General features: G+C 49.6%; 1 protein-coding gene and 1 long non-coding RNA gene across 2 annotated transcripts in view; one reads left to right on the forward strand and one right to left on the reverse strand.

Moving 5' to 3' along the window:
• Positions 1-3417: 3417 nt before the first annotated feature.
• LOC119966228 lies at positions 3418-16609 on the forward strand. Its single transcript, XR_005460704.1, has 3 exons — positions 3418-3559; positions 3667-3973; positions 16548-16609. It is a non-coding gene; the product is annotated as an uncharacterized LOC119966228 (long non-coding RNA).
• A 6-nt stretch (positions 16610-16615) lies between these two features.
• The window catches only part of LOC119965678 (carboxypeptidase inhibitor SmCI-like), a 43594-nt gene continuing 42508 nt past the window's right edge, over positions 16616-17701 (reverse strand). Inside the window, exons 4-5 of the mRNA XM_038796442.1 lie at positions 16685-16826; positions 16616-16652 (exon numbers count right to left, since the gene is read on the reverse strand). Coding sequence (XP_038652370.1) covers positions 16616-16652; positions 16685-16826 — 179 coding nt within the window. The remainder of the gene's footprint in view (positions 16653-16684; positions 16827-17701) is intronic.

Consider the following 17701-nt stretch of genomic DNA (forward strand, 5'->3'; position numbering starts at 1 on the left):
CCGGTTGAAATTGGACACTGGCGCATCGGCAAACCTTTTCTCGAAATCCGATCTCGACACCATCCGCGTCAGACCAAGCATTCTTCCACCGATCTCCAGCAATCCTGCCGACCTCTGTGACCACCGCATTGGAGGCAGTCCTGCCTATCCAAGTGCAGGCGGTCTCTGATCCACCCTTGAGGCGGTCAACCAGAATACAACATTGTCACGGTGCCCAGATGGCACTGGCAGGGGCACTGCCAGGCTGGTGGTGCCTGGCGGACATTTCCTCCGTTGTGGGGATTAGGTCCGTGGATGCCCTACATGTGTGGCATGCTGTTGGGGGTGGGAGCGGAGCTGTGGACCCCCTCAGAGGTGAATTGGAAGGTTGGGTGGTTGTGGGTTGATTTTTAGGAATGCCATCAGAAATAGCGTCCCAATCTCTTCCTGCGCTGAGGAGCTCTGGTGAGCGAAGCTCCTCAGTGCAAGAAATGGGAATAAGTGCGGCCTCGAAGGGGCGTTCCCCACTGAGGCCACAAATTGCAACACAGTCCCGATAGAGAGCGGGATGTTCCTTGGCGCTGGGAGCTCTGGGAAGCACCCGGATAAACGTGCTTGTGTCATGTGAGAGTACTTTTAAGAAATGGGTGTTTATAAATGGGCATGTATATAAATATCTGTATTGAGAGCACCTTTAAGGAATGGGTGTTTATTACTGCAGTGATGCAAGAGAGTGGGTGGAGCTGGGCTGTCTGTCAGCTTTTTACTTTTGTTTTTGAGCAGGTTGCAGGATGTGTTTTAGTTTTGTTTTCAGAGCTGGAATAGTTGCAGTCACAGCCAGAAGGTGTATGAATCTCACTCTGTAATCTCAAGACTGTAAATCAATCCAGGTGATTTAAAACTAATAACAGTAGTAAATTCAACCTGATGTGCTTCTGGTAAAAGGTGTTTTAAGTCTTATGGATGTTAAAAGGAAAGATTAAAGGATTACTTAGTGTTGTATTCTTTGGGGGTTGTATTTGAATTAATGGTTGCTACGATGTTCACTGTATGTTTTAAAAAGGTTAACTTGGTTCATAGAATAAACATTGTTTTAATTTAAAGGTACAGTAAAGCTCTGTTTGCACCATACCTGTAGAGTGGACCGTGTGCTCCCCATGCCACAAAGTATGAAAGTTGTGGGTCAGGTGAACTCCATGATACACTTTGGGGTTCTCTAAACCCTGGCCCATAACAAATTGCGGCCTCGAGGGGGTTAAACGTCTATCTATTGGATTGGCTTAGTGAAATTAAAGACAGTGAGGGGTGAGCATATTGTGGTTGCTTTTTAGGTGTGGTATTCTAGTTTAAGTGGGGAGTGTGTTGTGGACAATGACTCTTTCAGAGGCTCTGAAGTTTCTGGGGGTGGAGATGGTCACATGCTATACCTTACGGATAGAGAGTAAAAGCAGGCTGTTAGACATGCCGAAAACATTGCAGTTAACATTATCTGACAAAATGCTAAAAGATGAGGTAATTATGGCGGTGGCAAAGCATTTAAAGTTGCCTGAGATACAGTTTGACTCATTGTAAATAGCAAATATTCAGTTGCAAATTAAACAAATGGAACATGAGAAATAATTAAAGCAGCTTGAATACGAAAGAGATAGAGAGGAAAAAGAAAGAGAAAGGGAGATATTGATCAGGGAAAAAAGATAAAGAGAGAGAGTTTGAACTTCATAAAATGGCCATGAAGCATGACAGTCATTTACAATTGGCAGGCATAAAGGGAAACGCACGGTTGGTTGATAGTGATGAGGATAGTGAGAAAGACTGTCAGAGTCAGAGGCTTGGTGGGGATCTATTTAAATATGTCCAAGCATTGCCAAGGTTTGATGAGAAGGAGGTAGAAGCCTTTTTCATTTCATTTGAGAAGGTCGCTGAACAAATGAAATGGCCACAGGGCATGTGGGTATTACTGATTCAAACAAAGCTGGTAGGTAGGGCTAGTGAAGTGTTTGCATCACTACCAGAGGAAGTATCTGAGCCGTATGAGGGGGTGAAAAAATCCATCTTAGGTGCATATGAACTAGTGCCTGACGCCTACAGACAAAGGTTTAGAAATTTAAAGAAATAATTTGATCAAGCACATGGGGCGCGATTCTCCGCTGCCCACGACGGGTCGGAGAATAGCGGAGGGCCTTCCCGACATTTTTCCCGACCTCCCGCTATTCTCCCGCCCCCACGGCCACCCCACGACACGAATCGCTGCTCGCCGTTTTTTACGGCGAACAGAGATTCTCCCCTGGCCGATGGGCCGAGTTCCCAGGCCTTTACGGCCGTTTTCACGAACGCAAACACACCTGCTCTCACCGTTCGTGAAAACGGCCGCAAAGTGCTGTCCCGGACAACCATGGCACCGATTGGCACTGCCGTATCACGGCCGTGCCAAAGGTGGCATGGGCCCATGATCAGTGGGCACTGATCGCGGGCAGCGGGTCCGATACCCGCGCACTTTTTGTCGCACCGCCGTCCGGCAGGATCAGTCCGCGGGGCGGCTGAGGGGCATGACGGACCGCGCATTCGTGGGTTTGACGCATATGCGCGATGACGTCATCTGCGCATGCACGGGTTGGAGCCGTCCAATCCGCGCATGCGCGGCTGACGTCATCGTGCGCGTCAGCCGCCGTGACTCTTAGTGGGCGGGCTTAGCGACGGTCGCTAAGCCCGCGATGCCGTTCTTCACGGGGCCGCGCTGCTAGCCCCGACCGGGGGTGAGAATCGGGTCCCGGGAGGGGACGCGGAGGCTGCCGTGAAACACGGCCAGTTTCACGGCAGCCTTTACGACTCTCCGCATTTGCGGAGAATCGCGCCCATGGAGCTTGAAAGGCTCAAACAAAGTAATTTTGATAGGTGGATAAGAGCTTTGAAAATTGACCAAACCTATGAAGCTCTCAGAGAAATTATACTTTTGGAGGAGTTTAAAAATTCAATTCCTGATGTGAGAACTCATGTGGAAGAGCAGAGGGTTAAAACTGCGAGATTGGCAGCAGAAATGGCAGATAATTATGAATTAGTTCATAAATCAAAGCTTGGTTTCCAATATCAGTTTCAGCCTGTGAGGGATAGAAACTGGGGACATGAGAAATACTCAAGTGGTAAAGGTAAAGGTGATCTGATGGGAGACAATAAAGAGAGTGTACCTCAGATTAAAAAAGAAATCCTGGTGGGTGGAAGAGACATGAAATGTGTTGGTGTTTGACTGTCAGTCAGTCCACTGGCTGACACTTTGTAACTGCCAAAATCTGATCTTCAAGCTTGTCCTCAGAATCCTCTGGCACCCAACAGCACAGCCCTTTCATATCCACACATGGCACCTGTTTTAGACCTCCCTAGCCCATCAAATGTGCAGCTCACAATATCCTCTCTTTGTCCCCCGCAGGAGAATCTAGTCCATAGTATGAGGGAAAGGCCGAAGACAGGGTTCGTGGAGTCCCAGAGATCTGAGCCCTCACCTCCTATGAGGAATGGGTCCTGGAGAGCACGGGGCTGTCCAAGGAGAGAGCAGTGACCAACAGCACGATTGGTCTGCGCCAGAGAGGTGAGAATCCACTACACCTTCACCCAGATAACCTGTCTCAAGTGAGCTGTTGATGTCCCACCAAACTAACCTTCCATTTCACTGAGCACATGTCCATTGTTTTGCAGGATCACCATCTGATGAGGCCAGGTTTCCAGAGTCGTTCCACCTCGCTGCCACCCAAGAGACTACCACGGAGGAGAGCTCCTAGAAGATAATCAGCGATGTGTCACATCTATCACCTGCACCCTCCAAAGTGCAGATTCACACATCTTGGTGGGCTTATAGACTTCAGGGGCACAATCTGGTGAGCATCACACAGCTGCTGATGCACATCAGGTGGAGGAAGAAACATCCAATGGAGAAAGCTGTCGGAGGTCTGCGGAATCCCAGCATACAGCTGGGTCACAACCAAATGCCCAGCCTTTGGACAAGGTACTTCCCCAGCTGATACAGATAATACCCCAGAGCTGTGAGATTGAGAAGGGGGTGTCAGCGAAATTCCTGTATTTGTAAGACCTATTAGAGGAGTCCAAAAGTCTTTAGGCACAGGGGATGGTGCTAGCAATGCGTGGCACCCAGGCTAACACTGCTCGGGTGGCCATCACAATGGAAAACCTGGAGCACGGCATCCATGTCTTGAGTGGTGGTGTCCAGGTCATGACTCAGTCCTCGACAACCATTGCTGAGGGCCTCAACATCTTATTCCAGTCGATGGGGGGCATGCCCCAGACACAGGTAGACATTGTCGAGGCACTCCAGAGCATGGCCCAGTCACTGAGGACCATCGCTGAGGGTGTCAGCACCATACTGCAGACAATGGGGAGCCTCCAGGACTGACAGAGCCAGATGACTCAGAGGCTTCTGAAGCTCGCTCCAGCTTCTGCTCCCTCCTATTGTGTCCCTCAGGGCACTACGGGACCTTCATGAAGGAGGAAGTGCTGGAGACTAACCCAAGGCCTGCCACCAAGGAACCTATGACAGTCTCCAGTTCATCTGATTTCCTGCCTCCTAACACCGGTGCTTCTCAAGGGTTTCAGCAGAACAGGGTGACAGGCGATGCCTGTGACACCAGTAACTCGGGTGGGGCCCTCCGGCTCCAGGCTCTCCAAAGGATGTCCATCAAGGACATCAAAGGCCACAGAGTGCGGCAAACAGTAGTCAGCCTCCACCTCCGATGTGCATCCTGAGGAAACACTTAGATTTTGAGGTAGAGCACGGAGGACTAAGAAGATTAACGATCACTGAGTGGGCACTGGGGCAGGGTGGGGGACAACATCGGCAGCTAGCGGCTGTTATAGTTTCAATTGTTCACCTGAGAAATATGAAGCCTTTGTCACATGATTCTACATTTTGGCTGGACTGCACTCCTACCCCATGTTGCCCCATGCTTTTCCCCCCCATTGCGGGGAGGGGGGGGGGGGGGGTTGGGGGGGGGGGCACCATCAGTAGCTAGCAAGAGTTTGGGTTTCAAGTGTTCACTATTAAACATGTTACACCTGAGAAATGTGAAGCCTCTGTAATGTGAATCTGCATTTTGGGCTGGCCTGCACCTCTGCCCCATGTTTCCCTACTGCTCTTCCCCAGCCCCTGCTCGCCAACTACTGTGATAAACCATGTGAAAGTTATGGATGAGAGCCAGTTGTCGGCAAAAAGACAGATCGAGGAGCACCAGAACTTACTTCACAGTGAGTTATCATCACCCTCCTACTTTGTATAATGACCCACTGACAGTGCCAACTCAGGGCCAGCACCTTGGAATTAAGGTACACAGAGCCTGAGAGCATGGGACAGGGTAACCGGTGTGGGACAGCAGTAAATGTGTGGGGAGAGAATGAGTGAGGGTGAGAATGGGTGGGAAGGGGGTGAGATGATGGTCAAAGCCGCATCCTCAGAGACGCGGGTGAGGATAAGTATCTCCCTGGTCCTGTGGGCATGCAGAACCCTCACCGCCAGCTGTCCTCTGGAATCCCATCAGTGCTGAACAATTGCCACAATTGTACAACGGTGATTTGCGAAGTGGTAGAAGATATTGGGTGAACGACCATCCATTTTGAGTGGGCACCTATAAGGAGCAGAAACACTGCTTAAAGGGCCCCGCAGATTTGGAATGCAAGCGCACTCAAGGGTGTCCTCGCCATTCCCAAGGGTGGGGAGAGGCTGATGAGGGAGCCTCTGGTGTTCCTGGTAATCCACACATTGTTGCACCATTCGCTCGATGTCGCTGTCGTGTCCTGGCCACCACACGTAGCTCTTCGTGAGAATTTTCATTTTAGAAACACCCAGGTGTCCACTATGCAAATTGGCCGTGAGATGACCACGTGACCTCCCCACAGGAGGATACCATGCTCCTCACTGAGCTCCTACTACTCTGCAAGATAGGCTGACAGCTCTTCTGGGGGGTTTCCTTGTAGCCAGCCACACAGGAAGATGCAACGTAATCTCACAAACACTTGTGAAACATGGGATTCTCCGTTGGCTGATGCAGAATCCAGAAACGCGATTGGCCGGAGAACCGCGCATAATGGGAACGTTGTGGCAGATGCCAGGTGTCCTACAGAATATCATGCTCAGGTTCCTCAACAGCGGCATTAATGTATTCTCCTCCACACATACAGTAAACACCGGTTGCATGTCATTAGTGGGCCTAATGGTATTCTCCGCAGCCTCTGTGATGCTCCGTCTCTGCCAGGATAAATCACCGATGGCGAGTCTCACTTGTGGTTTTAAAAATCGGGAATCAGGCACAATGGCTGATGAAGAAGAGAGAGGAGGTAAGACATGCAGAGCCGTGACCATGGGCTGCCGGTCCTGCTGCTGTCTGCGAGGGGGGCAGTGGGGGGGGGGGGGGGGGGGCAGTGGGGGGTGAGTGGGGCATCTGCCCAGCCCGGGGAACAGCAAGAGAATGGGCGGGTGTCCAGGGGATGAGCCGTGCAGTCGGGGTGACACACCCGGGTCAGTGAGTCCAGCATGGACTGCCATTGCCATCTTGCAGCACACCCCACTGACACGCCCTCTGAGGCCCATGGTTGCGCAGAGCGACACCGGCCATTTGGGTTCCCCCACCACACCAGCCCCACCCCGTAACCTACCAACCACCCCCCCCCCCCGCCAAAACTGGTTGCTACCCACCAGCAGGCCAGCACGCTGCCCACTCAGGGGCAAACCCACAGGAAACCTGACAAGAGGGCTCCAGGCTGAAATGGGTTCCAGTCAATGAACGTGCAGCTGGTGTGTGACCATTAGATGTACATGATGCATGTCTGCATCCAATACCTGGGCAGTGTGCACAAAACCTTTATCCTGGCACAGTCGATGGTTCCTGGCAATTCGAGGTGCACCCCCAGCTGAGGGGTTGGGTCTTGGGCGACAGGAATTATCTGCTGCGGTTGTGTCTGATAACACCTATCCGGAGGCCACATACCGATGCTGCAACGATGGGTACATCATTGCAACCATGCTGTGAGGAAAGATGAGATCGAGCAGTTCTTCGGCATCCTGAAGTTACGGCTCAGTATAGCGCTCAGAGTCTCCCACATCGTGGTGGCCTGCTGTGTCCTCTACAACATCGTGCAGCAGAGGGGCGACACTGGAGGAGGATGAACTTCAGGCCTCTTGAAACGAAAAGGATCCGGTGGGAGGGGAGGATGCCAGGAAATGGGGCCCAGGCAGGTACCGGAGGCCACACAATGCGTGCCCCTGGGCCAAAGCACGTGGCACAATAACACAGTGGTTAACACTGTTGCTTCACTGCGCCAAGCTTCCAGGTTCGATTCCCAGCTTGGGCCACTGCCTGTGCGGAGTCTGCACGTTCTCCCCATGTCTGCGTGGGTTTCCTCCGGGTGCTCCAGTTCCCTCCCAGAAGTCCAGAAAGACGTGCTGTTAGGTCATTTGGACATTCTGAATTCTCCCTCTGATGTACCCGAACAGACGGCAGAATGTGACGACTAGTGGCTTTTCACGGTAACCTCAGTGCAGTGTTAATGTAAGCATATTTGTGACAATAAAGATTATTATAAAAGCTCACGGGACGTTCTAATTGCCTCCATTTTCACCAATTAGTAGGCCTGGTCAGAGGCACCCCATCCCACCCCGACACCCCCTCGGGCTGACAACCCCCTCCCATGAACACCTTGCCTGTGCTGCCTCCCCCTCCCTTGCAATCCCCTCCGATATACATACCTGCCACACAAGGGGTGTGGGCCTAGGTTAGCAGCAACAGCGGGTCTGATCCATGGTGTGGAAGCTGCTGACAACCCGCTACGTGATGAGCTCTGGTGCTCTGCATCGTATGACAGCGTCTGACACCTCCCCGTAGCACCTTCCACCGTCCACCTGGGTGACCCCTGCATGTGAGCTGGCCATTCCATGACACGGTCCCACTGAACTATTGGGGTAGTGGAGGTGGGGATGGTGGGGGGAGTGGGTGGGGAGGCAGAGGGGCATGGGGTGGAGAGGGATGGGGGTGCGGCACCGGGGTGGTGAGCTCTGGCTGAACTGGTGCATGATGCCCAGCTCATGGTCACACACCAGCTGCACCTTCATCGAGCGGAATTCCTTGTGGTTTGTGAAGAACAGCCTGTCATGGGATGGTGCTTGTCAAGTGCCCTGCATCCTGTCGATCATCCCCCAGGCCCGGGGCTTCACGGTGATGACGGCGAATCCCGCTGCCTGGGCATCCTTGTGGGCTATATTATCCACATTAAATTTGATATAGTGTGGTGACTGGGTGTACAGGGCGTCCGTGATGGCAAGGATGTACCTGTGCACCGAGCTCTGTGATGTTCCAGACATGTCCCCGCTCGGCGTGTGGAAGGGCCCTGTGATGTAAAAATTCAGGGCGACTGTCATCTTGCTGGTCAGCTGCAGCGGGTGTCCTCCCCATACACCTGTGGTGCCAGGTGACCATGATCTGGAAGATATGTCGCACTGTCCCCCTGCTCAGTCAGAGTCGTCGTCGGCATTTCCGGTCCAACACGTCATCGAATGACAGATGCTGCCAGTACACATGCGGCCTCATGTGGCGATTCCTTTGAACCTCATCCTCAGCCTGTTGGGTGGCCGGCTCTACATCCTCAGTGCATGCCCAATGGCTACGATGACTAGGATGAAGGCCAACATTCCTGGTTGAATTCCAAAGTCCATTGTCTGCAGGGAGTTGTCAGTGCATCCAGTACACGAGTTTCCTAGTTATGTGTGTGGGAGTTTCAATGGGAAATCCCATTGACAAGCGGCGGGAAGAGGGAATCCTGTTGCTCCTGTTATGCGTATTAGATAGTTACTCACCTCTACCTGTTCCCTTATCATCGCTTACCATGTGGCTCTGTATATCATGTAGTTGCCAGTGTTATTCTGCTGTCCCACATGAAACATTGTTTTGCAAACTCCTTTACATTACAATTGAATCAGCCAGTTATTTACAGTGACTGACGTCCAAGTCACCAATGTGCTCTCTACATTTCTTAATATTTCTAACCCTACTGGAACGTCGAGGTGCATTCCCAATATCCGGAACTGAGGTGGATGCAGCCAGTTGACTGCTATGCCCTGTTGCCTGAGGTTCCTTTGGAGGGCACCGTCTGGAGGCTCAAGGTGAGAAATCCCTGGCCGGTTGAGTCTCCTGCTGTTGGGAAAGTGCACCCACCTTCGCCGGAGCAGCTGGAGTTGCTGTGGTCCCGGGCAGAGGGGGCGGAGCAGTTGGAGAGTCCTGTCTGGAATTAGCCCAGTATTTTCAGCTGAGGCCCCTTCTCCCTGTGGGCGCCTGAGGGACCCTCCGTGATTCCAACAGGAGAAAGGCTCCTGGAGAGAGGTTGAGTTGCCCCACCCCACTACTGCTTAGCCAGTGATGAATCTCACTCATGGATTGGGCAATATTGTACAGGCCTGAGAGCACATCTGGCACAACCACTGGATAAAAGTCTCCACAGCTGATGCCTCCCTTTCAATGGTCACGCAATGGGTTTGCATACTAGAGTGATGACATCAGACGGATTGTGTACGGACTCCTCCATCCTCTGTTCTAATCTGCTGATGGCCTTTGATAACCCTGCCTGCTACACCCCTCACTGCCTTTGGTGTGCCAACATCTCTGAGGGCCATTTTCAAGGTCTCCACATCGGACTTGCACTGAGCAGCAGCCTGGCCTCCAGCAGTCCTCAGACTGTCAGAGACCATGACTGTCACTTCCTCCACCTGCTGTAGACCCATCTCTGTGCTGTGTTCACCAGATGGTAACCCCCGAGCAGGTTCTAAAACTAGGTCCTGCTGAGGTGTGTGTCACTGTGTTGGGGGAGTGTGCAGACGGACGCAGTGATGGGTCTTCTTCATGTGCATCCTCGGCCACATCATCCAAGATGCACCAAAGGCTGGGCCTCATGGCCTTTCCTTGCTAGTGGCTGTAATGTAGGGATGAGATACTTAGAGACTGGCTGGAGAAGAACCAATATTAAAGAGCTCTCACAGTGTTGGGGGGTGGGACATGACTCAGTGGCTTGTTGTGAGCCTTAGGCACAGAAGTCATCCCTGTCCTCGCCGGCCTGCGCAACCGCCTGGTCTTCACAGTGGGTGAGTGGTCTGAACACCAGCATTTCCTCCCCCCACCCCCACCTTTGGCCTGAGCTGTCACTTGTTGTGGACAATCCTGTCTTGCATAACGAAAATTGAATAGACTGTCAGCAGGTCATCCGCCAAATCAGATTTTCAGCATGATGTCTACTGTGAGTGTTGAGCAGATCTATGTAAGAGCTGACAATGTGACTTTTGCGGGATATCACCAGAGATGAATGTGTTAAAGTGTGATGAGAGAATCAATGCTGATGCCCTTTCTAGTGGTAAAATGTGAGATCTGCAGTGGGTGAATGTTTATGTGGGTGTCATTAAATATGGCTCCCAGAATCTCAGCCAGCTAAAATAATGGCAGGGCGAACAAATCCCAGGCCACCCTGCCACATATATCGAGTTAAAACTCAGGTGTTTTGGCTTGGCATTCCATGCCATATTGTGCTGATAATCATGATATGCTACACAAATTTCCTGCTGATCCTTCGAAGGACCCTAAGAGATAGAAGTATAAGAATACCATGATGTTCAGTGCCACAGGCTACAACGCTGGCTCTCTGCCATTTGAAGGTAATTTGAGCTCGGCTTGTACAACCTTCCTTCAGGGTAACATTGTCCCCCTGGGCAGCTCTGCTTACACTCCTCTCTGCGGCCTCCTGGTCCTTCAGCATCGCCGGCTGTGTATGCAGTTGGCAAGCTGGTTGCTGCGACCTCTGATCAGCTGTTCTCCACTCCCTCATTCTCCTTCCCTCACCCTCACTTGAGGAACCTCCTCCAGAGTGCACTATTCCCACAGTCTCTGTACCACTTTTTGTTTCAGCCGTCCCTGTGCTGGAACCTCCTTGTGTGAAGCCTCACTTCCAAATGCCTCCCTTCAGCTGAACCCTTCAGTGGCTCAATGTCAGAGATTTGCTCAGTGCTGAGGAAACAATTTCTTCATTCCTCATGCAGTCTCAGCTGCAGCCTCCAACCCCTCATTGTGCTGCTCAGATACTGTCACTTAAACCATCATTGTGCTCCTTCAATGATTCTATCGGGATCGTCTCCTGCCTGTACTTAGTATTTAGCTTTTAATTTACCAATCAAAAGAGGGTGAGAGATGTCCATTGGTGGGGTATTTCCCTACTCCTACACAATGTGGGGCATCATGGACACTTCAAGTGCCCCTGAGGACTACATGTGTGGAATGTGCATTTAGTTGCAAAAGCTCCCCGAACGCATGGATCAGTTAGAGCAGCAGCTGGAAGCACTGAGGAGACAAAATGAGCTGAAATTGTTCGAGAGAATAGCTTCAAAGAGGTGGTCACACCCAAGGTACAGGAAGATAGATGGGCGACCGAAAGACGGGTGGGCAGAGTGCCAGGGTCCACTTTTGCTGTCCCCCTATCTAAGAAGTATGCTGTTTTGGGTACTGATGAGGGGAAGGTCCATCAGAGGACAGCAGCAGCAGTGGCCAGAGAGGCAGCACAATGACTAGCCCTGCTGCACAGACAGAGGGGGGTACAAAGCATAAGAAAGTGATAGTGGTAGGGGATTCAATAGTCAGGGCCACAGATAGGTGCTTCTGTAGTCGCTAAAAGAATTCCAGGATGGTAGTTTGTTCCCTGGTACCAGGGTCCTGATGTCTCTGAGCGGGTGCAAAACATCCTAAAACGGGAGGGAAATCGGCAGGAATGACATAGAATAAGAGTAGGGAGTTTCTGCAATGGCAATTTAGGGAGTTAGGTAGAAGATTAAAAAGCAGGACCTCGAGGGTCGTAATCTCAGGATTACTCCCTGTGCCACGTGCTAGTGAGGATAGCAACAGGGATATAGTGCAGTTGAACACGTGGCCAAAGAACTGGTGCAGGAGGGAGGGCTTCAGAGTTTTGGATCACTGGGATGTCTTCCAGGGAAGGTGGGGCCTGTACAAGAGGATAGGTTATACCTGAACTGGAGGGGCACCAATATCCATGCTGGGAATTTGCTAGCATGGTTCGCGTGGGTTTAAACCAATTTGGCAGGGGCATTGAAATCAGAACAATAAGACAGCTAGTGTAGAGCTTGAGGATGAGCATGGTACCAGGGCCAGCCTGGCTAAGAGGAAGGACAGGCTGGTGGGGGGTCGATCTCAGTGGTCCTGGAGGTCTTGAGTGTATCTGCTTGAATGCACAGATGTGGAGATGCCTGCGTTGGACTGGGGTGAGCACAGTAAGAAGACTTACAACACCAGGTTAAAGTCCAACAGGTTTGTTTCAAACACTAGCTTTCAGAGCACTGCTCCTTCCTCAGGGGAGGAAGGAGCAGTGCTCCGAAAGCTAGTGTTTGAAACAAACATGTTGGACTTTAACCTTGTGTTGTAAGACTTTTTACTGAATGCACAGAGTATAAAAAGTCAGGCAGATCAACTTAATGCCTTGATTTGTGCATGGAACTTGGATGTGGTTGCTGTAACGGAGACATGGGTAAAAATGGGACAGGACTGGCAGCTAAATATTGCAGGATATCGGTGTTTTAGGTGAGGCAGGGAAGGAGGTAAAAGAGTTGCAATACTGGTTAGAGAACATATTACAGCTGTACAGAAGGAGGACACCATGGAAGAATCAAGTAACGAGGCACTGTGGGCCAAACTCAGAAATAGGAAGGGGGCAGTCACTACAGTGAAGGTGTACTACAGGCCGCCCATAAGCCCACGGGACGTTGAAGAACAGATATGTAAGCAGATTCTGGATAGATGTAGAAATTATTGGGTTGTTGTCGTGGGAGACTATAATTTTCCTCAAATTGATTCGAAATCAGTTAGGCTCGGGATCTGGATGGTGAGGAATTTGTTAAGTGTGTCCAAGAATGTTTTTTGGAACAATAGGTGGATAGTCTGGCTAGAGAGGGGACGATATTGGACCTAGGACTAGGGAACGAGCCCAGCCAGATCAAAAGTTGCAGTGGGAGAACATGTGGCGAACACTGACCACAATTCCGTAAGCTTTTGGATACCTATGGAAAAGGATGAGTGTTGTCCTAGGGTTAAGGTGCTAAATTGGGGGATGGCTAACTACAACCAGATTCGGCAGGATTTGGAGGCTGTTGTTTGGGAGAGACTGTTGGAGAGTAAATCCACATTTGGCATGAGGGAGTCTTTTAAGGAGCAGTTGATGGGAGTGCAGGACAGGCATGTGCCAGTAAAAAGGAAGGACAGGAAAGGCAGGATGCAGAAACCAGGGATGACCAGGGAAAGTGCGAATCTTGTGAAAAAGTAAAAAGATGCATATGTGAGGTACAGGCAACTAAAAACAAATAAAGCATTTGAGGAATACAAAGAAAGTAGAAAAGAGCTCAAGCAGGGAGTTAGGAGGGCAAAAAGGGGTCACGAAATGTCCTTGGCAGACAGGAATAAGGAGAATCCTAAGGCATTTTGTACGTATATTAGGAATAAGAGGGTAGCTAGAGAAAGAGTTGGTCCACTCAAGGACAAAGGAGGGAAATTGTGTGTCGAAGGAAGTATTTAAGATACTTAATGAGTATTTTGCATTGACATTCACAAAGAAGAAGGACATGTTGATTGGTGGTGTCTCAGAGAGATGTATAAACAGGTCGTTATTACAAGGGCTGAAGTGTTAGGTGTGTTAAAAAGCATGAAGGTAGACAAATCCCCAGGGTCAGATGGCATCTATCCTAGATTTGTGAGGGAGACAAGAGATGAAATCGGTGGTCCACAACAGAAATCTATTTGTCCTCATTGGCCACAGGAGAGATCCCAGAGAATTAGAGGATAGCCAATGTTTTACTGTTGTTTAAGAAGGGTTGCAAGGATAACCCTGGTAATTATAGGCCAGTGAGCTTGACGTCAGTGATAATGAAATTGTTGGAAAAGATTCTCAAAAATAGGGGGCTGGACTTTCCGGTTGCAGACACTGAAATTGCCTTCGGCGACCCCCCGGAAAATCCAAATTCCCTGCAGAATCGGGGGCGATGCCGCTTTCGTAATGTTCCGCCCCCTTCAAAGCTGAGTATGCCACGCCACGTATCCATGGCTTCAGGCTATTGCCTGAGTCCTGTACCTCGATACTCCACCCCCGACCGGCCGAATCCCCAAAGGCGTGGGTCTCTCATGGCCTCACCCGTTGGGAACTCAGCGGGGCAGCTGCGGACTCAGTTCAGCGCCACCATAGTCGGGGGAGGGCCGATCCGTGGAGAGGGGGCCCATTATTCGGGACTGGGAGCACAGTAGTGGGGAAATCTGGGGCGCGGTTGTCGCCGATAGTGGGGACTATTTTGAGGGTTGGGTCCACGAGCGGCATCCGCCATAAAGCACGGCACGGCCACTACAGGCCGCCGCCGTGTGCATGCGTGGCCACAGACCTGGCAATTCTCCAGCCTGAATCAGCAGCTAGAGCCAGGTGCTCTGCACTGACATCCTGCTAGCCCCCAGCAAAACAATTGTGCGCCAATTTTCCAAAACGCCACCGATCCCACGTCGGTGTGGAGACATAGTCTCCAGATCCGAGAATCCAGCCCGGGATCTATGTAAGTTTGGAAGTGAATGGTCTTATTAATGACAAGCAGAATGGTTTTGTATGAGGGAGGCCATGTCTCACTAATTTAATTGAGTTTTTTGAGAAGACAAAAATGATTTTCGAGGGAAGCGCTGTGGATGTTATCTCCATGGACTTTAGTAAAGCATTTTATAAGGGGTGAACTAGCTGGATGGATTCAGAACTGGCTTGGCCATAGAAGACAGAGGGTAGCAGTGGAAGGGTGTTTTTCTGAATGGAGGTCTGTAACTCATGGTGTTCTTCAAGGATCAGTACTGGGACCTCTGCCCATTTTAATGTATATAAATGACTTGGAAGAAAACATAGCAGGCCTGGTTAGCAAGTTTACGGATGATACTAAGATTGCAGGAATTGTGGATAGTGATGAAGTTTGTCAGAGAATACAACAGGATATAGATAGGCTGCAAAATTGGGAAGAGAAATGGCAGATAGAATTTACCCCGGACAAATGTGAGGTGATGCATTTTGGTCGATCCAATTCAGGTAGGAGCGAGTAAATATATGGCAGAATCAGCAGGAGCCTAGAGACACAAAGAGATCTGGGTGTGCAGGTCCACAGATCCTTTGAAGTGGCAGCACAGGTGGAAATGGTGGACAGAAAGCATATGGCATTTTTGCATTCATAGGATGGGGTATTGAGTATAAAAGCTCAAATTTTATGTTACAGTTATACAGAACGTTGTTAATGCCACATTTAGAATACTGTGTCTAATTCAGGTCACCACACTACCAGAAGGACGTGGAGCTTTTGGAGAGAGTACAGAAAGAGTTTACCAGGAGGCTGCCTGGTATTAGCTCTGAGGACACATTGAATAAACTGGGATTGCTCTCCCTAGAGTCACGGAGGCTTACGGCGACCTGATAGAAGTATAGAAAATTATTAGGGGTATAGATAGGGTGAACAGTTGGATGCTTTTCTCCAGGGCGGAATTTAAAATTACAAGGGAATACAAGTTCAAGGTGAGGTGGGACAGGTTCAGTGGAGATGTGCAGGGAACGTTTTTTACACAGAGGGTGGTGGTGGCAGCAATGCACTGCCAAGTTAGGTGGTTGAGGCAGATGCGCGAGCGACCTTTAAGACTTATCTGAATAGGCACATGATCAGATGGAGTATAGAAGGATACAAGCGATAGGTTTAGATAGGATCATAATCGGTCCAGGCTTGGAGGGCCGAAGGGCCTGTTCCTGTGCTGTATTGTTCTTTGCTCTTTGCAAAGACATTGTGACCACAAATCTTACAGGCAGCAAGAAATCACGGGGAATTGGCGATTGAATCGACACAAATATTTCATAATGTTATAACGTCCCTTTGAGAGATAGCTGCATGATTGCTGAGCCTCAAGAAATTAGTCCACAATATCTTTACCACATTCCTTATGAGCGATTGGTGCCTTGTGTCTTGTCCACTAATTCAGTCCAAGATATTATATCATTATAACAACACAGCACATAATAGGCCTATACTGAAAGGCAGACAGACCTGCTACTTTTAGCCCAACTCATCTTTTGTAATATTTGAGTTGGATGTGATGACATTGGAGACTGTCTCAATGGTGCCAGGCCTGATTGTATGGCAGCAATAGAACATAATTCACCCATTGTGCAAATGTAATATTCTCTCTTTAAAATATGACATCATCAATACAGGTGTAGTTGGAAGCAGGTTCCCATTGAGAATAAATCCCAATGAAAGGATGGAATTTTACAAATTTTAAATCTCTTGGATTTGTGAATTCAGAAATAAAAATGTAAAGTTAGCTTTTACAAAATATTAAAGCAGTATTGTTAGATATAAACTTGTCGACAGAATGATCTGGCAAAATATTTTGATGATTTTTTTAAGAGCTGGAAAGATCATATTGATGGAAATCCATTTAGCACCAGAATAATTGCAATTTTATATTTTGATCTCTTCGCAGGAACTCTTACCCTTCCTGTCACAAGTTCTTTTTCTCAAATGAACATGCACTTTAGAAAAAGCTGTACATTATTGCAAAGGAAATAATGTTGGAACAGAAATGTACCTGCAGGTGGGCAATTCGTTTGGCACTCCGACATAGTTTCAAAGTTGTTTGCATTCCCCCCACAGCCTCCGTATGTAAATTGCTCACAGGCATTTGGGGCGCTATTGTAATAATAACGGGTAATGCTTGCCCTACAACTTCCCACTTCACGTGGCATAGAGCAGATGTGATCGTCTAGAAAAATACAAATTGTTGCATGTAACATCTGTAGAATTACATAATAATTGATTTAATAAACAAAGATCTTGGTTACTACAAAAGTAATAACATGAGGGTCATGATTTATAGGCCGTGTTGTGCCTGCAAGGTGGCAAGGAATGGCCGGTAGAAGGCGGGAGATTCCACTTCTGGGATCTACCCAGCTCACCGCGTCTCGTGAGATATTGCAGGTTCGCGTGAAACATCCCGATCTAAAATCCCACCCATTGTGGGCAGGATCACAATCTGGCAAATCTGCACATTAGTCTTACTCTATTATGCCGCGGAGACGTCGGGTGAGTGCCGTGCAGTGCTGTTTCTCACAAATGCAGAGCAAATGGAACGGCACTTGTTTGGGTCTCCCAAAGGAACAGAAGCTCCCAGATGGTTAACCTCTTTGGCAGGCTGGCATCCAGGGACTGCAGGTGCTACCTTGGCACTGCCAGCCTGGCACTCTGCTAATGCCACCAGGGTGCCAACCAAGCACTGTCAAGGTGCAGATGGCACTGGGAGGGGCACTGCATGACCTTCGTAGCTGGATTATCCCACTTGAGTTTCTGTTTGTATGCCGGGAGAAGAAGAACCGTCTCGTGGTCTGATTTCCCAAAGTGCGGTCGGGGGATGGAATGGTAGGCGCCCTTGATTTTGGAGTAGCAGTGGTCACGAGTGTTGTCGCCCCTGGTGGGACAGGAGATGTGCTGTTGGAATTTTGGCACTACACACTTGAGGTTGGAATTTTATACGTTTATTAGGAACAAGAGGGTAGTTTGAGAAAGAGTTGGTCCGCTCAAGGATACAGGAGCAAAATTATGGGTAGGGCGAAAGGAAGTAGGTGGGATCCTTAATGAGTA

Source organism: Scyliorhinus canicula, chromosome 5 (assembly GCF_902713615.1).
Source record: "Scyliorhinus canicula chromosome 5, sScyCan1.1, whole genome shotgun sequence".
In the NCBI taxonomy this organism is placed as follows: domain Eukaryota; kingdom Metazoa; phylum Chordata; class Chondrichthyes; order Carcharhiniformes; family Scyliorhinidae; genus Scyliorhinus; species Scyliorhinus canicula.